This window comes from Porites lutea, chromosome 4, assembly GCF_958299795.1.
Source record: "Porites lutea chromosome 4, jaPorLute2.1, whole genome shotgun sequence".
Taxonomy (NCBI): Eukaryota; Metazoa; Cnidaria; class Anthozoa; order Scleractinia; family Poritidae; genus Porites; species Porites lutea.
In genome coordinates this window covers 16,555,781-16,582,787 of record NC_133204.1, presented here as the reverse complement: position 1 = coordinate 16,582,787, position 27,007 = coordinate 16,555,781, and the positions used below count along the sequence as shown (strand labels likewise).

The following is a 27,007-nucleotide window of genomic DNA, read 5'->3' as shown; positions in this document are numbered from 1 at the left end:
GCAGCAAACTACAAACGGAAAATTGTCCACGTGACCCTTTTTTAACGCCACTAATCGCGCATAGGTATGCTGCCCGTCGTTTTCAACGCCAGGATAAACATTTCTCCCTCAACACATAAAACATGAGGTCGGAATTGTTCGTATTCATAACCAGTTGTAAAAATTAGTGAACGTGAGGTCATATGTGTTGCTTGTCTTTCGCCGTTTGTCACAAACGTGATATATAACCGCTTTCACAAAGGGTTGATTTCCAGTGTCGCGTAATTTTTACGTGCGTACGTGCGTAAAATTTACGTTCGCAAATAAAATAGAGGCAATGTATGAAAGGTCGCTCGTAAGCGTAAAAGCAGAACCCCGCACAACTTAACGTTTAATCTCAACACTTTATGTCTGGCTTCTAATTTATTTACGTGATTAAAATTTACGGGCGTTAACGTGCGTAACCAAAAACGCGTCAGTGGAAATCAACCTTAAAAGAGAGATTTATATTGACGTTTAAGGCTTTCAGCAAACGTAAATTTGTACCACGTGATCAAGTATTCCGTTAACTTTCCATTATAACTACACGGAAATCATTAAATTCACGCCATTCAAATCCGTAAGAATTCTCTTGATCTGTTTTTATCTGCTCACTTGAAATACAACTTTAATCTGACTTTTGCCCTAATTTTGACTCTGATCTTCTCTTTTGTTGAGAAGGATTGACCGGCGAAGCAGGCTTTGAACTCATACGCAACGTCCTTGGTTATAAAAGCCTCATAGCCTCATAGAAAAGAGGTGGTACAAAGGAATACGAATTCTTTTGAAGCAACAGAAGTAAAAACCGTTAAACTATGGATATTTTACCCTCTCTTTTGCAGCTGGATCAGGCGTGTTCAACAATGTGGAGTTTTTGTCGATTTTTGAGAACGATGCCTCGCACAACAGAAGAGTAGTCCGTAGCCAGAACTGTTGATCTCCGTGAAGTTTCTGCAAAGAGTAAGTGAATTAGCCAACCGTTTTACTCTCTAAAGTCCTGAGAAGGAAGAGCGTCTGCATAGCCCGGGAGCCACCTGCAAAATTTGGTTGGGTACACCTTTAGACCAAAAGGTACGAGGTTGGGAAGGGGGGGGGGGGGGGGGGTGTAAAAACCGTTCCCTTGGAAAAACGCAGATATTTATAGCTCATCCAAGGAGGTAACCCTTTGGCTGAATTGAATGGTACTTATTCATTCTAGAATAATGGGAAGGTTGAAGGCTGATATGTCTACAACATTTTGCTAAACCTTCTCGCATATGCTCAACAGCATAGGAGTATATTGGATTTTTTCCAAGTAACACACGATTGAATAACACCACACCTGTGCTTCTAAAAGCAATGATGTAGCCTGTCCCCAGTTTGACTCGGCCAAAGCCATCACAGCCAACTGGAGCAAGATGTTGGATAAGGTGCGTTTGTCATCAAATGCCTTGCAAGAAAGAAAAAAAGAACACATTAGCAAAGCACGTTGTAATAACCTCCCTTCTCTTAATTTCAGGCGATCTCATTGACTCTACGAAATAAGATGATCTTTTTGTTGTTAAATCATAATGACGAAAAACATAAGAAATTGACCTCTGACGCAGGCACTGTGGTATTCTTCGGGTGGGGCGGTTGCTTTTCTTATGTCAAAATATTCGCAAATTTCGTTTCCAGTGCTACTTTGCTGGGCATAATCAAAATTACTGTCGAAAAGCAAATGGATGCTTCGATTTGAACCTCGTGAGCCTCGGGGGCGGGGTGGGGAGGGGGGGTGGTGAGATACCCATAAAATGTCAGGGATGGAATACGGGGAGAGAATTGGAGTAAATCTTGATAATTCCACTTGTTAATGACTGTTGGTTGGGTAAAATTAGAAGCACCCGGGGTTGAACGAATAAAGAGAAATAAGTAAACGAATAAAGAGGATAAAAAGGGTATAATTATGTCCAGGTAAATCAGTAAGCCACTAACAGGTTCAGGAACACCTTGATTTGGTGCAGATCTACCTGAGTTTTGTCTATCAAGAATTACTAACTTAAAATTTTAACTTTCAACCACCTTGGAATCTTTACATTACGTAACTTTAAACATAATCCAACCCTTATTTTTTTAACTGAAACATTCCAAAGATCGTCCTAAAATTCTCAATCATTCCTTATAACTATAGGTGCTACCTTTTATTTATTTATTTCATTTTATTTTTGCGTTCGCTTTACTTACGTTCTTTTGCCGACTTTATAGAAGACAATTGTTGTATTGTTACCCGCCTAGAACAGCTCCGCTAAATTGTGGGTAACATAGAGCTAACTCATTTGACAATTGAATAAACTGTTGTTGTTGTTAGTGTCAGGGATTCCGACCTAATCAAAACATCGAGAATCGAGAAAACGGTCGATGATATTTAAAGGAAAGCTGCTATAATACTTTAACAACAAAGCAATTGATACTTTGGCTCCCTAAACTTGCAAACAAAGTGATCTGTACATTAGCAAATATAACAAGATTACAGAGTTTACCAACTCTCATCGTACTGTAACTGTAAAGTTTGTCCAGATTCCTATAAAGTGGTACTTACTCTTGCTGAAAGATTTGCCTCACTTAGAAGCTGGCGGGCGGGAAGAAACTGACCCTAAAAATGAATAATAAAGAAGTTATGATCATCTAGAGGAAGAAGGAGCACAAGTAAGGAGACTGGCGTTCGTGTAATGCCAAAATCGAGGAACTTACCAACATTTTACACCACATAAAAGTGTATTTTTCTCCTTAAATTTTGGTTTAAGTGGTAAGACACCACTTGAAGTACATTACGATAAAATGCACTTTTATTTGAGCGTCGATGAATTTAGCATGAAAGTACTAATTGGGGACATAATTATTTTTACGTCTCCTTGTGGAGACCGGACCGCCGTTTTACGTGGTCATCTGAGCCACGCGAAGGTCTAGCCGCTTCCAGTGCAAAGGGAACACCTTAATTTCTCAGTTATTTTAAAACCCTGAGTATTGGTCCGGTCCCGGGAATCAAACCTGCGACCTCCCGCTCTGCAGTCAAGCGCTCTACCAACTGAGCTTATCATGCCGCGGTGATAATCTTAACCTTATTTTCATAATACTGTACCTGTCGGATAAGTATTTCAGCCTGCTCAGTCCATAACTCCCGGTAACACACACTACTGATCTGCTGTTTATGTTTATTCCACGATTCATCTTCAGTAACGTTTTCACCGCCTGGCGCTTGGGGTCTGAGCACGAGGTTTGCAGTCGTGGTGTCGAATATAACACTCTTGCTGTTTTTGGTCTTCTCTTCTTCAGTTTTCACTTGTCGCTGCTTTTCTTTCCACATCTCAATTTCCTCGCGAGATCTAAACAGAAAACGCAAAATGATATGAAACAACATTCCACTCTTTACTCTTCGAAACGAAGTGAGGATCCACTATGGACCATGAAATTTGAAGAAAAACATCGAACACGATTTGAAGTGTTTCACCCGATATCCAAACACTGAAAAATGGGTTTAGAACAATACGTAGAAAAATTCAAGGCTACATTATTTTAAAATTGCATCTCTTTTGCTATCCCCCTTTTCGGTATAGCGACTTCCATCTTCTCTTTCGTCATGACCTATTGACGAGTCTGATAAGAAATTGGCCGGAAACTGCTGACAGCTGAATCTAGCTGAGGCGAAAGTCCAAAAGTCAAGAATTTAAAGCATAAAAATATTTTGCCTTCCTATGGGCATTGGTCTTGTCCTAGGCAAATTCTATGATGGCAAGTCTTAATTGCATTTTCACAATTTTACGGGAGTTTGGATAAAATAAACAAATAAAGAGAAGCTCTGGAGAAAATGAGGCTAATGGGGCAGCAGAACGATCGCAGATCATTTTCGGCGGAGTTGATGATCTAAAACCGTGCCGGCCTGACAACGAAGTTGATCACGTGAAATGGTTAGGAAGCCCTTCAGCTTCCTTTGCTGTATGTTTTTGTTAACCTGATGGTGCACAACGTTCAGTGGCATTCCTATAATTATAAACTTACTAGTTACAATTTGTGAGCAAAAAGCAAAGAATTGTGCACTTTTAGGGAGCTTCCAACAAAAACTGCAGCCCCGTTGTTTTCATCTCTGATGTTTGCCGGTTTCCTAATCAGTCCTCTTATCTATGATTACAGTCAACTGACTTACTTAGCTTGCTCTTGCTCTGTCAGCAACATGCGGCCAGCGCACTTCTCATGATGAGATACGCCTGAGAGCAAGTTAACTTCCTGACACAATTCCATTGCTCTAAAAAACAAACATTTTCAAACAGAAACAAGACTTAGTCAACGAAATAGACGAAATAGTCAATATATAATGGTACACAAGGGTCAATAGACCTGTTTAGATTGTATATTTTGTTTTTCCAAGGTAGGTCATGTGATTATACTCCAAAGAATTGTGTCTTTCAAAATTCGTCTTATTCACGTGCATATGTACGCATAATTCATAAAAAGACAAAGGGGAAATTTCTCCTGGCCCCTTCATTCTGATTCGGTAAACAAAACAAAGAAGTTAAAGAGGTCTATTTCTACGGAACGTTTTTACTCCCACGGCCAGCATTTATGCAAAGATGTTGGAACAACAGAAAGCGTTTACATAAGAGAAGAGTTCAACTCCCAGGATAGGCAATTTCCGAGATCCCAAAGTCTCTGTTTCAAAGCGAGGTTGAGTGCCACGCCATTGAGATGAAAATGATTTTTCATTCTCGTGCAAATAAATTTTATTTTCACAAGTGACAACAAAGTTTCTGCACTTAGCTTCATGGCCTGTTTATTTGGGAAACCAACATGGCCAACTTATCATTGTTTTGGAACACCAATATGGCCGCTGTGACTTCATGTGAAAAGGCTCTATAGAAATGGTGATGTATCTTTGGGTGAGTGGCTTCACGAAGCGATTTTCTCTGAAGGGTATTCTCAAAACGAATTACGGTCGTTTCGCTCCATCATAAAGTCGATCCGCTGCAACCAACTTTTTGTATCATGCAGTTAAAAACAATTTAGAATGAACTACAAACGGGTAAAAACTATTTAAGTTGGCAAAACGACTTAACAACTTTGCAGCGAATCGACTCATCAAGCAGCGAAACGACTTGTAGTGAAACGACCATACTCCCTCAAAACGTCATTCTTTATATATTTTTCAATCGGTTGATAAAGCCAAGAAATGTAAGTAAACTGAAGAAGACAAACATACCTGAGATGAACTAGTTTTTTCAATTGGCCATCGTCAATAATTAAGTCTGCTATAAGCTGTTGCATAGCAACAACAGGAAGGGCAAGCTGGTGATATCCCAGGTCACGCAGGTCACGCAACAAAGTTTGAATGTAGTGCATGGTCAGCATCTGAAAAGACAAACGGCGCTAAATGACTGCAGCTGGTTCAGGTTGACATGCATATCTCTACTTTTCGGAATCACTTTCGGCGAGAATGGAAAAGAGTCGTCGGTAAAAATTTGCCGCGTAGTAAACAAGAATAAAACAACTTTTCAGACACATGAAAAGTGCCATCAAATGTTTTCTCGCGTTGACGGGGCCTAACCGAACTACAGTCGAACCTATCGTAAGCAACCACCCAAAATGCAAAGACTGAGTGGTCGCTTACGGGAGGTGGTCGTTTACAAGAATCGAACCACAGGGAGTCTCTTCCGAGAAGAGGTCCCGGCACATCTACTTTATGGAAGATAACTTATTGCATGCAATTTCAATGTTAGTACAAAAGTTCTTCGTATATTCTAAGTAACAAAGCTAACATAGCTAGAGATCAGAGAATGCGTCAAGTGGTCGCTTACAAGAGGTTAGAAAAAATGGAAAATCATTAACCATTCGGCACAAAAAGTGGTCGCGGTCGCTTACAGGAGGTGGTCGTTTACTAGAGGTTCCAACTGTAAGGCTTTGACTGGGAAAATTTTGGTGTTTTGGATAGGTGGTTGCTTACGAGAGGTGGTCGCACATGGAGGTTGGACTGTACCTGCTTTCCATAATTTTGTAGCTAGAAGTGGGATAAAGAGAACCTGCTAGTACACTTTCTCGGGTGGCTCCATTTGTCAGCTGTCAAACCACGAGAAGAGCTGGAAGAGCTAGCCCGTACAGACGATCGTAACTTGATCGCGTAAAGGCTACCGGGAAAGCCAAACACGAGATCACTCTGGATCACCACGGCCCAAATGAGAACACGAGTCCCTGATTGCTAGTTTGCAATTTTTATTGAAGCAGAATACCTCGCTAGCTGGGGTGCTAGTCCGAAGATGGTGTGTTTGAGGACATATTTAACGCGTATTGTTTATATAACCAACAACTTACCGGTTTCTGAAAGGTAGCTTTGTTTATCATAGTTCCAGTGATGTCACATTTAAAATATTCTTGTAGCTATGAGAAAAGACACAATAAGAGTGAATCCACAGTACATTAATTTGAAAAGCAAAGGAATTACCTGACTGTGGGCTGTTTTGAGGTATTTAAGATGCGTCCCAAGTGAGTATTGTTTTTTGGGTCTTTGTAATTTGGGAGGTTTAACCTCCCAAACTACAAAGACTCTAAAAAAACTCTCAAAGTTTTTTTTAGATATCTGCCTCTCTTTCCACAGAGCACTCTGTTATCAGCGCTGCGAAGGAGACTATCTGATGTCTGCCTAGCAACCAGTAACAAAGCTAAAAACATACCAATAAAATAACATAAAATAGACTAATATTCATATAAGGCAAGTCTTTGTTTTTACCTTTTCGGAGAGTTCAAAAGTAGCCCATCCTTCCATGGTGTTTGGTAATATCGTCTTCCCACCTGACCTATCAACTTTTGTTTGAGACTAAACGAAAGAACCGAAATAATGATATAAAACAATTAATCGACAAATAAGAACTTAACTATCATGCCTTAACCTGGGGAGGGCACTGTGGAACCACACTGGCGTTAACTCACCAACTATTATCTACAACTGTTGCAAGTTAATACAGTCACTAATACAATTATGGTTACTATACTACACTCATCTATTTTTCATTTGATCATCCTAAGTAGCATCGTTATTCAGTATTTGTGAGACACACTACCATACAAAACGTTACCCCAAAAAAAGGTATGCGAAAGTGACACCTTGTCTCTCAAAAATCGTATACATGTATAAAGGAGTAAGAGGTTGGACCTCGGGGCGGGGGCTCCCCGCACAAAATGTTGTTGCGACCCTCCTCCGCCACAAGTCAGAAAAGAAACTTCACAGAATCATCCAAGCTGTTAATCCACAGTTCAAGGCAAAGACACAAGCAAGTAACAGGACACTCAACCTTGCATTTTAGCGGCAGTAGTAGAATAGTGCTTTAACCAACATTACAAGAACAAAGTAAAACAGCAAAAGAGGACAAAGAAATGAAACAACAGATGAAGAATATTACAGAAGGAGAAGCTGAGAGTCCAGCATCATGAACAATGAGGGTGGCACTGTCGTCTTCCTGAGACAAGAGAAGGAGACAAAAATTTAAACCATGACGAACTTCGGAGAATCATTTATAGCCTAGACTAGTATATAAAGAGATGTCCCTAATCACCATATAATCATGCCATTTGCTCCCTAGCAGGTGAATTACCTAAACGCCGCATTCGCAAGATTTCGCAACCTATTAATATTTAGGCGATTTTTAGATTCCAAGGAGATTTTAATAGGTCTGTGAAAACGCTGACATTGCAATTGAAAGCTCCAAAAAGATGGGGGAGGGGATCTGATTCAACCATCAGCCATGATAAATAAGTAAATGAAAAATTAAATGTGATTTTAGTGCGCACCTCGACAATGTCGCCCTCTGTCTACCATAATTATTCCGCATTGGAGAGGATTTTAGAAAAGTTGTTATTGAGGAGAAGGGGAAAATCAATTACCCCCAAAAAACTCAGATTGGAAAGCGAGAACCAACATATGGCGTCGCTTTCGCGATCCAACTCCACGCCACACTGATTTGAGTTGACCGCTCTCTCACCACTTCACAACCCTCCCCTGCAACCAGTAGCTGAACTGCATAATGTCAGGATATGTATACCGGTGAATTTTACAAGAAAACAGAAACAGAGTTTGTAAATCGTAGCAGAACTCACCTCTTTAGCCTCTTTTCCCTTCTCTTTGCCCTTTTTAGATGGAGCTCTCTCTCCCGGTTTTCCGCCTTCCTTCATCATGCGCTCAGCAGATGAGATCGACACCTGTCGAAACAAGCAAAAGTCTCTTTACTTGAGTCCAAGCCAGGAAAACGCCTATGAGAAGCCACACATTCCCTATTTAAATGCTTCATCAAAGTTAGAGATTGTGCGCTATTCTCGAGCCCTTTCAGTCAGTGACAATGGTATAAAACAACAAGTGGCTTGTAGCAACATCGAATACAGGCATTTATATAACTTCAGATCAGTAGTTGTCTCAAATGAAGTTCTCGACTGGTTTTTGCTGGTCAGAAGTGTTTTATTGAAAACAAATTTTGTATAAAATAAGTGGGCTTTACGAGTCCAGGCCACAAACATACCTGAGCTAACGTTCCCTCCCATAACAATAACACAGTAACGAAGGGAGCTGAAACCGTATACGATCAGTTCACCATCCAGAAAACCATGCTGATGGAACCTGGACTCCCTTATCTCCGAAATGTTGCTAATTTAGGAAAAGTTTACCCCATGATCACACCCCTCTACTGCCTCATTATCTAACTTTTATCGTAAACACATCAAATCAAATAACAATAGCATAAAATGACTGAACGGCTACATTCTTTTCTTTCATGGGTTAAAATGAACTCAGCAAATTGGCCCGCTGCCAATGTATGGGTCTCATAACTAATTTGGTAGAGCACTGCAGCGCTAACGCAGAGGCCATGAATTCGAATTCTGTTGACGCCTTAATTTTTTTTCGGGCTTTAGTTGCGTTTGCTTAAATTGCGATTACAACAGCGCTGGCCAGTCAGTTAGTTATTCTCCGTTACTCCCCAATACCAGGTAGCGAATATCCACAGACACTGCTGAAAAGAGCGCCGTAAAATTACGAAGCTTGCGAAGTTTAAAGATGATACCTTAAAAGCGAGCGCAGATATTGCTCCAAAAAGTTAGTACGGTAGGGAGCACGACCTTCTCGTCTTGGATAAGACATGCTCGTATAAACGGTCCAGTTCACGTCTTATTTAAGACGCGTTTTATTTTTCCTCGTATAAATGGCTCTTCAAACTTGGCATCTCTGCTAATTTTAAGCCGTTTTTTTAACCGTATTACGGGATTTTCGCTCACTGGTCCCGTCAAAAGTTGTAAAAACCGTGGAAGGGACTAACGAATCACAAAAATCACCTGCCAAATCCTGTGGAGGAATAAATATGCAATCAGCACATAATCCCTGGAGTGTGGTGATGAATAACCGGCCACCTGAGCCAGCATAATGTGAATACGCATCAGGGTTTCCAGTTGACGGATGTCTGTGATATCCTCCAGTTTAACGGCCACGTCGGAAGGCCGCACGCCAATCAGAGACTGGCGCTCTCCTGGTATATATTTAGCTGTATCTACTTCACTGTCATTTTCACTTCTTTCATCGTCGTGATCATCTGAAATATTTATTGGGTGATGTCATGAATATGCGGACACTAGAAATAGTTTTAAAGCGAACCGAATGACCCTCTATCCTCCAAAAGGCCTTATTTTCATTCCTGGGCGTCCAGTAAGTAACACTCGTTACCAGCCACCTCGGCCAACCGACACCCAAACACTTTGAACATGACAGTGTTTTGAATTCGAGAAGAAAAAATTCCGATAACGATTATTTTTCTTTCCGGTGTTTTGACGAACTAAAAACGTGTAATTTCAGTTCCAGTGGGGTACAAAACCTCTCAACTGTAAACAGGAGACGTCACTTGAGGACATTCTGTTTCACGGCAAGAACATTTCCCAGTCGGAAAGCAGGGTGACTGCAGGGAGACTAATTTCTAAAGCTGATCCAAATGGACAGAATAACAAGAGTACTACATACCTTGTCCATCACCCCTGTTTGGATTCTTGTTCAGGAGAATATCTGCTGCCCACAGGAACTGAAACAAATCAAAGAGTCCATGAGCACTTAACTCAGAAAATGGTCTTTCTTCTTCTTTCCTTCTTTTAAAATTTATAAGAGCATTTTTGTCATTTGTATATACACATTTATTTACACTACTGTAACACACGATAATAAAGAGCTTAAGAAAAGGCGTTTTTGAGCGACGCACCTCGACCGGAATTGCGACCTTTTTCCCCTTTATTTCACCTGGACGTCCCAAAATTTGTACAAAACAACTTGAGCAAAAAAAAATGCCCAAGAATGCTAAAAGTCCAATTTCGGTGGACGTGCGTCTCAAAAAACGTCGTTGCTTAATTCTCTACTTCCCTAACTAAGCGATTTCCTTTTTACCCATTCTGCAATTCTAAATGCTGCCTATTTCAGGGAATAAGTAACTGCATTTTAATCTCAAGAAAGTAATACAGTGAAATACTTCTTTCCTCCTGTCGCCGCGTTGGAAAACGAGAGGACTCTGACGGCGAGATTACGAGATTGAAGGAATGACGCACGACTATTTGCCACGTACGAAACGAGAGGGGAACTGGAGCCGAAATACGTCCCGCAATTGTTTTTGGGATCATTACTTGGGAGGCACCGGCCAGGTATTGGCCAATGTTGTTACGTCCCTAGTTACAATCCCAGAAGTCTTTGCGAAAGTTAACTCGGCCTCTCGTTTCTACAGTTGGGAATTTCGCCGTCACACTCATCACAAAAACTCGCAAAATGGTGAAAAACGATGAAGACGATAGGAAAAAGCTTTCAACGCCAGTAATGCAAGTAAATTACGTGGATTACGGTTGACTTACTTGATCCAGAGCATCAGCCACAGGGTACTCATTCACAAACAACCATTCACCAAACTCCATTAGATAATCCACCTTCTGCCAGTCACTCTCCGGGCTCTTTAAAGAGACAACAATAGCAACAATTATAAGGACAATATCAAGTATTTCTTTCGGTTAGTAACACAAACTGCTATGTCTGAACAGAAGTAGGCATGCAAGCAGACAACTTTGAAGCACGGAAATTAAAGATTCGTTGAGATTGTTTGTTTAGCAACCAAAACGATTTACTTCGAGAACAGTTATTACAGTAACCACCAAACTATCATGACATAATTGGTTTGTATTACCTCAAGGGCCTCAATGGCATTCTGGTAAGCTGACAATTGATCTTGTGATGCCTTGGAATTTAATGCAACATGACGCCACATAGCTGCAATAACATCCTCTGTTTCATTCTACAGTAACAAGGGACAATACGTTACTTTAGATACAGGACGATCCAGTCGAGACCGCAGTGTTAGCAATAACAAATGTAGTGGCATTTCGATTAGATGGTGATAATGGCAACGATTACAGTCATTACCACCGTTTTTCTATGCTACAGTTAATCTAATGATAACGACGAGTCTTCAGTAGCAAAGTATTGCTTTACTTGCTAGGTTTATCAAAACACTCGTCAACATAAAGGGAAAAATGAGGTGACATTTCAACACAACTTAGCTGAAAACACCTGAAATGAAGCGATGTTGTCCATATGCCTTATGCTTTATTGTGACTAACGCATTAACGATAAGAAATATTTCCTCAAGTGATAGAAGTACCACAGGATATTGCCTTTACCTTGAATTTGCCCATATCAAACACCACATTCCTTCCAAGCTTGGCTTTTGTAATGACGCGGTGTTTAAAGATCAACCTAGGGAATGATATACATGAACATGGCAATTGTAAGCAGAACCAAGACTGAATTCCGCAGCTTGTTTTACTGGGTACAGCCCAGCCCTTCATTTACACTTTTGGGGACATTCTTCCAATTCCAAACTACTTGCTGTAGTAAAGTCATGACTTTATGGGGAATTGCATTGGCGTATCGTTCAGAGAGTAATTTAAAACGCAAGTTATTAAACTAAAGACATATTTTCTAATACACAGAGAAAACATACAATCTATGATACGTCCTTGGCATATCCTTAACAGCTTGGTCCATGGCCCGCAAACCTTGTTCCCATTCCCCCTGGAGAAAGAAAGAGAGAACACAAACTCTATGTACTATAGGAAAAGAGGTTACAAATGAGTTAACGTCTTACTTGTGATTGACTGATAGAGTGGTAGAGAGCTTGAAAAAAAAAAACGACGCCGATGCAGCGAAAAACAGCCACGTTAAAGATTATCGGTCTTTGCTGCCAAATTCGTTACATCGCACTTGAATGGGGGCGGGGTTAATGCAAATCACAATGTTTGAACGCGCTCCCCCAGCTAGGCCCACAAAAACAAAACTGAAAATGGCGAAGGAAATCGCGATGGTGAGTGGAAGTTTTCTCCGGGGAAAGATCAGAAAAATCTTCAAAGCAAACTAGTCGATTACAGCCCGAAACAGGACGATCAAAAGCAATGAACCTTTAAACACAGAAACAAACCAAACGGATCGAAATCTACTAATCACAAATCACAAACCATGACCTTTTGAACTCGTTCGATTAAACGTGGGTTTCCAAAGAGATCCGCAAAGATGATTAACGGAACAGAAAAACTCCAAAATTGCTTCGAAGTTCGCAAAACGCGCAGCGCGATGCAACTAATTTGGTAGTAAAACTAACTGAAACCTGGCAACTTTCTAACACTTGTCTTTTGTACCATAACTACAAAGGTCCTACAACACAATTGTTACACAATTTGAAGACAAGGGGAGTTATTTGAGAGGTATAAGATAAGACGGGTAGCAAGCGGGTCCCACAATATTACCTACACCGTCAGTGACTAAACTTGTCGGTTACGCTCTCTAGTTTTACTGGTGAGGGTAGAGTTAATTGGGAGGCGAAAGACAGGAAGCAAACGGGTCCTACAATACTACTTACACCGCCAGTGACTCCACTTTTCGGTTGCGCTCTCTAGTACTACTGGTGAAGGTGGAGTTTCTTGGGGAGGCATAGATAAGACGGGTAGCGAACAGGTCCCACAATACTACTTACACCGCAAGTAACTCAATTTGTCGGTTAAGCTCTATAGTAATTCTTGTGAAGGTGGAATTATTGGGGACGTTTAAGACATGTAACAAACGGGTCCCACAGTACAACTAACACGGACAGTGACTCACCTTGTCAGCGTAAGCCTGAAAAAGGACGCCATACATGGCAGCACGGAGCTTAAGATCCTCATCATAAGCACTTGGTAAAGGTGGAGGTTTCTCCTCCTGTTCAGCGGCTGTTTTCCCAGTCTTTCCTTTGTCATCAGTCGATTTACTTTCCTTTGAATCTTGTTTGTCGGTTTTTCCACCCTTACCTAGGAACACCATCAAGTAAAGAATCATATTCAACAAGGATATAATACAGCAAACACGGCAAAGGGTGGTTTATCGTGATTTCCAAACACGGGAAAACTAATGAAGCCCGAATGCGCTTTGAGTGTCTTTGTGTTTGATAATTCCCAGGAAACTCTCGTATTCGTTTTGAAATATTTCTGCATCCTTACGCCACGGCTCTTCACAAAAAGCTTCTTCAAAATAAATCCTCTAGGAAACAGGGTAGGTAAGTGCCAAAAGAGCTAAGGCAGCACATAAACGGTTGGAGCTGAAACAATTTCTGCAGCATGAAGCACCGAGAAGTATTGCTACTCCCACTCTCTAGATGGCATACCTAACACAGGGTTACCCCAGAAAAAGTTTGTAGTCGAAAGTAACAACGCGACGGTTTGAGCCTGAAGCTACTAATCTGAAATTCGATGTGCTGGAATTTGGTAGTCGCCAGTCGTATCAGTGCCGGGTAGAATACTTGACGACTAATAAGTACACATAAGGGAGTGTCTTTCACTCCTTTTTTCAAAACAGATTTCACTACCAGTTTTTCCTTTCTCTTTCTCCTTTTCTTTCTCTTTCTTCTTATCACCCCCCTTTTCTTTGGCCTTTTTATCTCTGTCACTTTTGCTACTTATAGGCTTCTTGGACGGTTTCTTTTCTGGAGAGGACTCTGTGTCTTCATCGTCATCCTAAGCAGTGAAGAAAGAAATGGAAAAAATTGTAAAAATAATAGATGTCATAAATTACTTAAGAACCTCACAGAATTACATAGTACTCCTCTTGGAAAACTTGGGAAGCTTAGAATTTCCTAACTCTGTTCCAAAGGTATAAAATGATAACATGGAAGACTAAGGTTGATTAACGTGTACATGTTAGTTCTTGTTTTATAGACACTTTCGTCTCACCTCATCTTCCTTTCCGACTTCATTAGCAGCTACTGCAGCAATACACTCCAACACAGCTTCCATTGGTTCCCTTAGCAACTCCCGTTCAATAGGTTCAACAATAAACGGCTTGATGGCATTCCAGTAGTGGCGAGCTGCCGCGATTACCAACTCGTAGTTTCCTGCCTTCTGTCCAAACCTAACGTTAAGTCAAAGAATATAAACCACAGAGGTTTTAAATACGGTACTGAAAAATGGCACGAATGCGTTGGTTTTGAGTTGCTTCGTTTCACAGTTCCCTTAAATATTTTGGCCCTCTCTGGTTTTGTTTCGCTTTTGTTTATATAAATGCATTTGTGAAGAATAGCCACAACAGAAAAGAATGAATGCTACAATGATATAGGAGGAACTCTGAAGGGACAAGCAAACAGTTCACCGAAACTCAGTTCAGTTCAGGAAAAGGATGAATGAAGCTCTGATCCAAGGTGTAGATTTTAACCATAGGAATCGAAAGAGCATCACTAGGCATAAAAATGCTGGATCCTGTGACATTGCCCTTAGATCTAAAGGGTTATGATGGGTATTTAAACTGTACAGAGTGGGAGCACAGCAAACTCTGATGCAACCTAAGCTCCCTTTGCAACTGGTCATTCAAGAGGTGCAAAACCGCCAATTCAGGGCTCGAAATTAATTTTTTGGATAACTAACCCTTCGGGTTAGTGGGCATAAATTTTACTAACCAAATTATAAAGTTTGCTATCCAAGAATCTGTTCTTGAACTTACAATATAATAACAACTGAAAAATTTGCTAATAAATGAGGCAAACATGGCCCATGTTGAAGAGAAAGAGACGTCCTGAGAGAACGCAAACAAAGGAAATCTGATTGTCTGTTCCTAGTGCATCCCTTCCTCTACAGCATGGCTGCTTTGAACCGCGTGAACGACTAGCTGCAAAATGCCTATTGATAGCTTGTGCCAAAGCTGTAACACTTTCTTCAAACACCAACAATTCTGGAAGCCCTTCTTTGTACGGAATCGTACGAATGCAAGCCTTGGACCACAGAATACGAAAGAAAGCAAGTTGCAAGTAATAATCTACCTACCTGCACGCATTCACAAAACACACAAGCGCATCTCTCCTAATTTCGTTCTTGCCTTGCATGTTTTTCATAAGACTCTGGCCCATCACCACACTACTGTAATACAACATCTCCTGCTCCACAACAAGCTTGTGCTGAAACAGTCTGAAATTCAACAACATTTTACATCACAGTACTGCATTAAAAGATCTCTTGTTCCACAACACGCGAGCGCTGGATTAGTCTGAAATTCCACCACATATTTGATTAATTACAATACTGAGCCAAAACCTCAAGGTAAGAATTGTTGGCAATTGTATAGACTTTGTAAAAACTGTATAGTAGAACACCTAACATTTGCGTATGACTGTATTTGCTGCCTCGTTCATTTAACATACACCTTTTGGACTTAGAAGTAACGAAAATGTTTGTTAAAAAATGAATTATGAACAAAAGTGCCGTTCTTAAGCTGGAGTTCTTTTCCCTGGCCCTTCATCAGTGGAATTACCAGTTCGTTGAAACCGTTGCAAGGTTTATATACGTCATAAATCAAAAAATAAACAACTTTGTAGTGCGCGCGCTGCTCTGCGCGCGGCCTAGAGGAAACGGAAGTCGGAGTTTAAAACGCTCCGCTGACTGGTACCAAGTTGAAAAATCATTCGCACTTCCAGGCGCTTCCGTTGCGCGTTATCCTTACAGAGCATCATTCCTCGGACAAAAGTGTCGTCGAGTGAGTGACCAGCTGAGTTGAAATGTTCAGCAACAGGAAAACCCGGCAAGTTCCTTTTAATGCTCCGAAGGTGTTCGCCAAAACGTTGCCTTAGCGCACTATGTACCTTCTGTGTAGTTGAGGTACAAAGCCGTGGTACTGGCTTGCTATCCGCCCCTCAACGTATCCGACAAGGAGACATGCATAGTTTGAGCCCATCTTACTGCCCATGGCGACCCCTCCGATTTGCTGTTAAAAATCACCGTTAAAGGTAAAGGCATCTAGGGTCAGCACAAGTTCATCAAGACGGGTGAGTGTGCTTGTAACTGGGTCGAGAACTGGACGCTTGTTTAGGAAATAGGCTAACGCTTAACGCCACTGTTGTTGAAGATAACAGTATATAATGATTTTATGTCCACGGTGTAGACCTTTTGGACTTGTAATCGACGAAGATTCGACACTGAGAATAATACCAAATACGGATCACAAACTTACGTTCGTTGAGAAGGCAAGTTTCGCAAACCGTTTCTCAAACCCACGTAACACCTCTGAGATATATAGCTAGACAAATTATAATTAAATCTCGACCTGGTCACTAGAGAGCCATAGAGCTCGGGAAGCTCGAGAGTTCTGGAGTTTCTGGCAACTGATTTCTCCCTTTCTCCAAAATAAGAAACGAGGTTTAGCATAGTTACCTGTCTGGTTTCTTGGGGTTTCGCTTTGCCAGACACTTGTCATTCTCTGCAAAAGCCACCGCCTTCTGACCACAATGAAGTACGAGTGAATGATTCTCAGCATTGAAAGCCAACACGGACAGTCTACTCCACATCTGTAATTCTACCAGGCTATCGCTCCACTGACATGCATCGACTAACTTCACAGTCTAAGAGAAACAAATAAGCAAGCAGATTGGAACTGATTTTAAAGCTTATCAGCTTTGCTTGCTTCCCTCTATGCAATCTCAAACTTACAATAAAACCATATGGACATTCAGACTCACCTCGGCTAGGGAAGGGCAAGTCCCAGTGAACTCAGGCAGACCATTGTTTTGTAGAGACAACATCTCAACCGCACAAAGAGCTCGACACATGGGACCCTGGCCATGAGGATCCTGAGTCAAAAAATAAAGATTGGACCTCTTACGGACTGACACACTCGATGACATAGTACCTATTTCTCTTCTAAGAAGAGAAGTAGCTACAAAAACAAAGATAAAGTACTCACCAATCCACCTTGTTTGAAAATAGAAAGAAACACGTCTAAACAGTAAAGTAAAGTAAATCGATGCTGACAGTCCATCAAATAGTCAGACCGGTTTGAACCGCGTGCTCTCTGTGATAAGATAGACCCTAATCGAACTATGCCAAACTAGGCTAAACTACCCACCCAATAGGTACCGAGTTTTCCGCGACATTAACCATTGACGATAATATCACAAAGAAAAAAACTCTCCATTTCTACCAACCTCATCATCATGCCCGAGGTTCTTCGGTATCTGCTGATTTAGTAACTGTTTACAAAACACCCATGAAATTATCAAAGGGTGACGAGTACTGACAGGTACCAGATTTTTGGTCTCTTGACCATTTGTTGTATTGAGCGCGTACTCTAGCACCTGAAAACAGAGAAAAGGACCAATTTTAAAACATACGGGGCGTTCAGTGTTGGTGCTACAGTTTTGTACAAAGTTAAAAACGTCTATTGTTTTAAAAACAGTTTTTTCTTTGTAGCTGCCGCTTATAGTTTCAACGTCATCGTACCTCCAGTGCTTGCTTCAAATCAGGTGTAGCCTCAGGGTCCACAGCCACGGTCTGTAATGATCCTTTAGAGGGTCCACCCTTGGTTCCTCCTTTCCCGCTCTGACGTCCTTTTGCTTTGTCTGGCTTGTCAATCTTGTCTTTGCTGGGGGTGGCTGGCGCAGTTGGAGGAGGCAGAGCTGGAATCCACGGCTGCATGAATCCCTGGGCAATAGCGTTACACATCTGGCACAACAATACTGTCTCGCTGTTAAAAGAGAAACTAGTTCATCTACAATCACAAGGAAACATTAAAATTTCGTTTATGCCAAGTTATACGTGCGTATCCTCCATCCTAGATTTTCACACATCACACAATCGCAGGGGAGGACGACTGTGTGGTCTTATTTTTATGATTAATTCAGGAATGGCCATTCTTTTATTTATGCTTGTGCTTATTCTTCTTATTGCTAAGAATGCGTTGTAACTATGACCTGCTTTAATTAGAGAAGCAATTGAAGACAAAGTGTGAGCATTTTTGCAACCATTCCCCCGTGTTCCGAAGAATGTTGTGGTCTTCGCACTGACTTTCCAACATTCGATACTCCGCCTTCGCATGATAACATGCAAGAAAATTCTCCGGTACAGAGAAAATAGTTGCACAATCAAGTGATACTTCCTAGCTCATGCATACGGGCACCACGTTTACCCAAACGACACAGATTAAGTAACTGCATTGATGTTTACTGTTTTATGTCAGTTTCAGCAGCATGGGCTCGCAATGAACCCAATTTACTTTCTGAGCGTCAGATTTCACGCTTAGTTTCACGTGACTTTTGACGACCTTTGCTGTAAACAAACCCCGAAAGTTCCTTACATTTGTCCTGCAGTATGGCGAACTTGGGCAATTCATCGGTGTGCGCTCGAAACGTGAGTTACGTATGTGATAATATCCCACCTCTTACATTACAAAATGTATATAACATCCCTAATTTCCTGCATGCTGCGAGTGTTCTCAGCTTACCCGGCATGACCAGTAACCTTCATAGCTTCTAACACAGGGGAGTATGTTGGTATGACTTCCTTGTTTCTTCCTTGTGAGAGCAGGTGAGTGGTATAATTCCACAAGTATACAGCTGCATTACACACGAGCCAAGGCTCTTTAAGCTCAACTCCTATCTCTGCTGCTCGCTGGAAACTGTGAATAACATCATTTGACAAGGACGAAATCCACTCGCTGATGGAAAAATCATAAGAGTCAGAGTTAACCTCGACAAACTGGGCTGTGAATAACCTCATACTTCGCAAAAACCATTGTATGGCCAAAAATCGAGAGGTGAACAGCAGCCACAGTTTAAGCTACGTGCAAACGGACGCAACAATTCCCAACATTGTTGGCTCCAACAATGTTGGGAATTGTTGCGTTCGTGATGGCAGTGGAGTGCAAACCGATGGAACAACTCCCAACATTGTTGGCTCCAACAATGTTGAGAGTTGTTGCGTTCGTGTTGGCAGTGGTGTGCAAAAGGATGCAACAACTCCGAACAATGTTGGGACCTGCACCGCATCGTGGGAAGGATACAACCAATAAGACTTTGGACACCATGTGTGACTAATGCGCGTGCGCGGCCCCAACAATGATGGAAGAGCTGTGCAAATGGATCCAACATTGTTTTTCGGTCCCACGCTTCGACGATCACGGAACAAAAGAAATGTTGGGAGTTTGCTGGCCCAAAAGTTTGACCGCTTTCAACCTTTGCGCAACAACTCCCAACAACACGCAAAAACATATAACAACATGCAACAGGGTGTGAAACGGACGCAACATGTAACATCCCACAATGTCGGGAGCTGTTGGCCAACAATGTTGCGTCCGCTTGCACGGGGCTTTATGAATCTCTTAAATGCAAGACCACGTGCGAAAAAGACAAGCAGGCGAGAGATTAAAAGTCACGAAGAGGGAATGTCAATTAGTTTTGACCGATGAAACTCGACGTTACTAACTGCATGCATGATAAGTTGCCATTCGCCAAAAGGAATAGAAAAGTACTTTCTATAGAAAAAGAGCATTGTTTTCATTACAAAAGAAGATTGGCTTAGGGGAGGGGTAGGTGGGCAGTTTTCCAGAAACGTATAATGATCCAACACGGGATCATTGTAAGATTAACACGTTTACAAACTGCAAGTGGTAGCTATCCGATATGTCGATCCACTTTCATAATCGGCGCGGTAACGCTTCCCTCTCTGACAAAAATAACGCCGAAAACAGCGTTCTTATGTATGAATGGAAGCCCTACAAGGTATGATTTTCGTGTCGGCACAAGAGCTATCCGCTGTAGAGTGAACAAAGCCTAAATGTGCCCAGTGGAATAAACAATCAAAGAAGATATCTTACCAGTAAGATACCCACTCTGGTATCTCATCAAAATTGACCAACTGATCACCATATCTCTTGGGGCGTAGCTTGATGGTGTCTTCGGGTGGAACAGGTTTGTCACACAGCTGCACTCCTTCTATTTTCAGTAAGTGTACGAGGGCCTGTCAAATAATAACCACAGATCATTATTACGTACGATCTCGGGACCAGCTTTCTTTTCGCAACTGCATAAGTTGCGTCTTTGATCTATTTTATATTTATTTCTTCATATTGCAGTTGCAAAATATGAAATTGAACCAATACTTCCTCGGTAACCTTTTATTGTCTATCTATAATGAATACTGCAAGGCCGAAACTTACGAGAAAAAACTCGAATAAGTCGGCCATATATAATGCTGTTCGATTATGATGGTGCCTGTTCAAGGTGAGAGCATTTAAGACAAAAATGCGCTCTTTTCTAAGGCTGTGTAGCCATTGTAACTGAAGCCACTTTGCTTAAAAGGCGTATTCGCTTTTTGTATAGCACGTTCACGTTACAGGTCAAATTTGATTTCAGGTGAAAATGTCTCAACCTAGGTCAGGAGCCCATAACGCGGAGCTAGCAATTCTCATGTGCTCGTGTCACGGCGTTTTCACCGACCAGTTTATATTTAGAACGATTTTGGCGCAAGTTAAGAATATCTTTCAGGTCCCACAAACCAGTCGTCAAAACTAAAATCCCTGAAAATGGCATGTTTGACCTTTTAATGACGTTTGGGTGTCCTTTGTCACTTCTTATATTTATAATGCGCTAATGAATGGAACGGAGCTTCCATTTTCGCGGTAAAAAGTGCTGTAAAATGCATCTAAAAATAAACCGGTCCGTGAAAACGCCGTGACATAGTCCTTGTATGAACGTTGCACGCTCCGGGTTATGGTTAACAATTTTTTGGGATTACGGGATTGAAGAACTCTATTAGGGACCCTCAATAGTTGTAAGCTTCAGACGTACCTCAGCAAAAATAAAATGCACCTCTGCCAAGGTCCTGAGTAGGTCCTGTTCCACGCTGAACGGAGTCATTCCTTCAGGATAAAGAAGTTTCATCCCTGTCACGTCTAGTTTATTTCCAGTTTCACCAGGTACTGGAGACTTGGTCCCTGAAGATTCCTCCCTGTCTACAACACCATCGACATTTTTCTCTGACGTGCTACCAGAGCTTTTCTTGGACCAACGATTGTCGTCATAAAGAAGGCAGAATCTTGCAGCAACACGAGCCACATCCCACACCTGCTGTTTACGAGCCGTTTTAGCTAGGTCGGCCCAAATGCGAACTCTGAAACAAAGTAAATTTTGTTGCAATAACAGTTAATTGACTTCCGGAGGGTGTACCGCTGAGAAGGGTATGGTTTTCGGGGTCATTCTGTAATGTTAGTTTTTTAAAATATCCTTAATTTTGTGTCCTAAATGAAATGAATAAGGTTCATGAAAACAGTGTCTCTTGTCTTAAACAGGGTAATTTGTCTTAGATAAGGTCAGGGTTTGAAGGCCTCAGAGGCACACGCCGACCCAATTAAAGGTGCCCTCCCCGGAATTGGCTATCAAAAGTGACATTTCGTGAAAGGGCCAGACGTACAAAACCAAGCAATTTTTACCGCGATTTATTGTATTGCAAATTCGTTAATATCGATTACATGCCGAGGAAAGGAAGGGAAGCCAGAAAGATTTGGGCCATTTTGCCCATAGCTGTTAGTAACTAATTACACGAACGTGTTGACAGGCAATCATGCTTCATAAATAAACAAAAGTCCCTTATTAATATCAAAGTTATGTATGGAGGCCCGTTCTGGTCAAAATCATAACAACAGAATTGCATTACAAGTCAATTTTAATCCCACTGCAGCAAATATCATGGACCTGTTGCACATTTTTGTCATCAATAAACAATACCTTTTCCAGCGTGTAGGTAATATTTTTATCAAAATGAGTTATTTTTGTTTTAATTATAGGAACACTTTTTTCATTTATACCATGAAATATTTTTCAGTGGTACGTTGAATTATTTTTCTAATGTGTATTGAGAAATATATTTCCATTGGACAAAGAATTATTTTTCGCGGTATCGCGAATTTATTTTTCCGCCCACAATACTTTGCGGGCCTTCCATTAGAAGTTTTGGACTTCCTTGGGCAACCATTTTGAAAACTAAGCAAGTAGAGAATTGCTTTCCAATAAAATACAAAGATGAAAAATTGTCTGGGATTACTAAGGATCACTGGGATAACTAGCGATTGCCAGGATAACTAGCGATGACGGGGATGACTAGGGATGACTGGGATAACAAGGGATGCCTGGAATGAATACGAATGACTAGGACTCAATAAGGATCACTAGGGATGACTGGGATGACACGGGATGACTAAAGATGACTAGAGAGGACTGGGATGACTACGGATGACTAGGATGACTAGAGATTACTGGGATGACTAGGGATGACTGGGATGACTGGGGATGCCTGGGATGACCAAGGATGACTAGGGATGACTAGGCTGACTAGGGATGACAAGGGATAACTGGGATGGCTAGAGATGACAAAAGATGACTGGGGATGACTAAGATGACTAGAGTAAAACGGGATGAAAAGAGATGACTGCGATGACTAGGGATGACTAAGGATGACTAGGGATAACTAGGGATGACTAGAGATTACTGGGATGACTAGGGATGACAAGAGCTGACTGGGATAACTAGGGATGACTGGGTTGACTAGGGATGACTGGGATGAATGGGATGACTAGGTAACTAGGCATGACTGGGATGACAAGAGATGACTAAGGATCACTGGGATGACTAGGGATGACTAGGGATGACTAGGGATGACTGGGATGACTAGGGATGACTAGGGATGACTAAGATGACTAGTAAGACCGGGCATGACCAGGATGATTAGGGATGACTGGCATAACTAGGAATGACTAAGGATGACTAGAGATGACTGAGATGACTAGCGATGACAAAGGATCACTAGGGATGACCAGGAATGACTACAGATGACTGCGATAACTAGAAATAACTAGGGATAACTGGAATGACTAGTGATGAATGGGATGACTAGGAAAGACTAGGCATGACTGGGATGACTAGAGATCACTAGGGATGACTGGAATGACTAGGAATGACTAGAGAAGACTGGGATGACTACGGATGACAAAGGATCACAAGGGATGACCAGGGATGACTAACGATGACTAGGGATAACTGAAATGACTAGGGATGACAAGGGATGACTAGGATAACTAAGAATGACTGGCATGACTAGGGATGACTATGAATGACTACGTATGACTAGGGATGACTAGGAAGACTAGGGAAGACTGGGATGACTGGGATGACTAGGAATGACTGAGGATGACTGGGATGACTAGGGATGACTAAGAATCACAAGGGATGGCTGGGATGACTAGGGAAGACAAGGGGTGACTGGGACGACGAGGTATGACTAGGGATGACTAGAGAAGACTAACAATTACTAGGGATGACTGGGATGACTAGAGATGACTAGGGATGACTGGGATGACTAGGGATGACTAGGGATGACTAGGGATGACTGGGATGACTAGGGATGACTAGGAATGACTGGCAAGAATAGGAATGACTACGGATGGCTAGGATGACTAAGAATGACTAGAGATGGCTAGGATGACTACGGTTGACCAGGGATGACTAGGTATGAGTAAGGATTACTAGGGATGATGGAGATGACTTAGGATGACTGGGAATGACCGGGATGACTATGGATGACTACGTATGACTAGGGATGCCTAGCGATAACTAGGGATGACTGGGATAACTGGGATGACTGGAATGACTAGGGATGACTAGGGATGCCTGGGATGACTAGGGATGACTAGGAACGACTGGGATGACTAGGGATGACTAAAGATGACTTAGATGCCTACGGTTGACTAGAGATGACTAGAGATGACTAGAGAGGACTGGGATGACTACGGATGACTAGGGACGAACAAAGATGACTAGAGATTACTGGGATGACTAGGGATGACTGGGATGACTAGGGATGACTGGCAAGAACTGGGATGAATAGGGATGACTAGGGATAACTGGGATGACTAGGGATGACTAGGGATGACTAGGCATGACTGGGATGAGTAGCGATGACTAGGGATGACGAAGGATGACTAAGATGACTAAGGATGACCAGGGATGACTAGGGATGACTGGGATGACTAGGGATGACTGGGATGACTAGGGATGACTAGGAATGACGAGGGATGAGTAGGATGACTAGGTATGACTATGGATGACTACGTATGACTAGGGATGACGGGGAAGACTAGGGAAGACTGGGATGACTGGGATGACTAGGAATGACTGAGGATGACTTGGATGACTAGGAATGACAAAGGATGGCTGGGATGACTAGGGAAGACTAGGGATGACTGGGATGACTAGGGATGACTAGGATGACTAGGGATGACTAGGGATGACAAGGGATGGCTGGGATGACTAGGGATGACTAGGCATGACTGGGATGACAAGGGATGACTAGGGATGACGAAGGATGACTGGGATGACTAGGGATGACTGGGGATGGCTGAAATGACTAGGGATGACTAAGGATGACTGGGATGACTAGGGATGACTAGGGATGACTGCCATGACTAGGGATGAGTAGGGATTATTGGGATGACTAGGGATGACTGGGATGACTAGGGATGACTACGGATGACTACGTATGACTAGGGATGACTTGGGATGATTAGGGATGACTGAGATGAGTAAGAATGACAGGGATGACTGGGATGTCTGGGGATGACTAGGGATGAATACGGATGACTAGGGATGACTAGGAATGACTGGGATGACTAGAGATGACTAAGGATAGCTGCGATTACTACGGATGACTACGTATGACTAGCGATTACTAGGGATCACTAAGGTTGACTGGGATGAATGGCATGACTAGGGTTGACTAGGGATGACGGGGATGACTAGGGATGACTAGGGTTGACTGGGATGACTAGGGATGACTAGGGATGACTAGGGATGTCTGGGATGACTAGGAATGAGCAGGGATGACTGGGATGACTAGGGATGACTAGGGATGACTAAGGATGACTGGGACGACTAGGGATGACTGGGGATGGCTGAAATGACTAGGGATGACTAAGGATGACTGGGATGACTAAGGATGACTGGGATGACTAGGGATGACGAGGGTTGACTGGGATGACTAGGGATGACTGGGATGACTAGGGATAACTAGGGATGACTAGAGATTACTGGGATGACTAGGGATGACAAGAGCTGACTGGGATAACTAGGGATGACTGGGTTGACTAGGGATGACTGGGATGAATGGGATGACTAGGTAACTAGGCATGACTGGGATGACAAGAGATGACTAAGGATCACTGGGATGACTAGGGATGACTAGGGATGACTAGGGATGACTGGGATGACTAGGGATGACTAGGGATGACTAAGATGACTAGTAAGACCGGGCATGACCAGGATGATTAGGGATGACTGGCATAACTAGGAATGACTAAGGATGACTAGAGATGACTGAGATGACTAGCGATGACAAAGGATCACTAGGGATGACCAGGAATGACTACAGATGACTGCGATAACTAGAAATAACTAGGGATAACTGGAATGACTAGTGATGAATGGGATGACTAGGAAAGACTAGGCATGACTGGGATGACTAGAGATCACTAGGGATGACTGGAATGACTAGGAATGACTAGAGAAGACTGGGATGACTACGGATGACAAAGGATCACAAGGGATGACCAGGGATGACTAACGATGACTAGGGATAACTGAAATGACTAGGGATGACAAGGGATGACTAGGATAACTAAGAATGACTGGCATGACTAGGGATGACTATGAATGACTACGTATGACTAGGGATGACTAGGAAGACTAGGGAAGACTGGGATGACTGGGATGACTAGGGATGACTAAGAATCACAAGGGATGGCTGGGATGACTAGGGAAGACAAGGGGTGACTGGGACGACGAGGTATGACTAGGGATGACTAGAGAAGACTAACAATTACTAGGGATGACTGGGATGACTAGAGATGACTAGGGATGACTGGGATGACTAGGGATGACTAGGGATGACTAGGGATGACTGGGATGACTAGGGATGACTAGGAATGACTGGCAAGAATAGGAATGACTACGGATGGCTAGGATGACTAAGAATGACTAGAGATGGCTAGGATGACTACGGTTGACCAGGGATGACTAGGTATGAGTAAGGATTACTAGGGATGATGGAGATGACTTAGGATGACTGGGAATGACCGGGATGACTATGGATGACTACGTATGACTAGGGATGCCTAGCGATAACTAGGGATGACTGGGATAACTGGGATGACTGGAATGACTAGGGATGACTAGGGATGCCTGGGATGACTAGGGATGACTAGGAGCGACTGGGATGACTAGGGATGACTAAAGATGACTTAGATGCCTACGGTTGACTAGAGATGACTAGAGATGACTAGAGAGGACTGGGATGACTACGGATGACTAGGGACGAACAAAGATGACTAGAGATTACTGGGATGACTAGGGATGACTGGGATGACTAGGGATGACTGGCAAGAACTGGGATGAATAGGGATGACTAGGGATAACTGGGATGACTAGGGATGACTAGGGATGACTAGGCATGACTGGGATGAGTAGCGATGACTAGGGATGACGAAGGATGACTAAGATGACTAAGGATGACCAGGGATGACTAGGGATGACTGGGATGACTAGGGATGACTAGGAATGACGAGGGATGAGTAGGATGACTAGGTATGACTATGGATGAC

At 42.3% G+C, this 27,007-nt stretch overlaps 1 protein-coding gene across 1 annotated transcript in view; it reads right to left on the bottom strand.

Moving 5' to 3' along the window:
- Positions 1-27,007, bottom strand: part of LOC140932696 (cilia- and flagella-associated protein 46-like) — a 63,375-nt gene that overhangs the window by 18,685 nt on the left and 17,683 nt on the right. Inside the window, exons 14-39 of the mRNA XM_073382207.1 lie at positions 21,150-21,471; positions 20,177-20,319; positions 18,806-19,018; positions 17,806-18,049; positions 17,511-17,660; positions 17,046-17,156; positions 16,741-16,928; positions 15,361-15,501; positions 14,278-14,455; positions 13,914-14,061; positions 13,175-13,359; positions 12,024-12,094; positions 11,701-11,776; positions 11,208-11,315; positions 10,882-10,977; positions 10,013-10,070; positions 9,337-9,590; positions 8,113-8,214; positions 6,749-6,835; positions 6,334-6,399; positions 5,228-5,376; positions 4,178-4,276; positions 3,116-3,359; positions 2,576-2,629; positions 1,340-1,447; positions 847-969 (exon numbers count right to left, since the gene is read on the bottom strand). Coding sequence (XP_073238308.1) covers positions 847-969; positions 1,340-1,447; positions 2,576-2,629; positions 3,116-3,359; positions 4,178-4,276; positions 5,228-5,376; positions 6,334-6,399; positions 6,749-6,835; positions 8,113-8,214; positions 9,337-9,590; positions 10,013-10,070; positions 10,882-10,977; positions 11,208-11,315; positions 11,701-11,776; positions 12,024-12,094; positions 13,175-13,359; positions 13,914-14,061; positions 14,278-14,455; positions 15,361-15,501; positions 16,741-16,928; positions 17,046-17,156; positions 17,511-17,660; positions 17,806-18,049; positions 18,806-19,018; positions 20,177-20,319; positions 21,150-21,471 — 3,718 coding nt within the window. The remainder of the gene's footprint in view (positions 1-846; positions 970-1,339; positions 1,448-2,575; positions 2,630-3,115; positions 3,360-4,177; positions 4,277-5,227; positions 5,377-6,333; positions 6,400-6,748; positions 6,836-8,112; positions 8,215-9,336; positions 9,591-10,012; positions 10,071-10,881; positions 10,978-11,207; positions 11,316-11,700; positions 11,777-12,023; positions 12,095-13,174; positions 13,360-13,913; positions 14,062-14,277; positions 14,456-15,360; positions 15,502-16,740; positions 16,929-17,045; positions 17,157-17,510; positions 17,661-17,805; positions 18,050-18,805; positions 19,019-20,176; positions 20,320-21,149; positions 21,472-27,007) is intronic.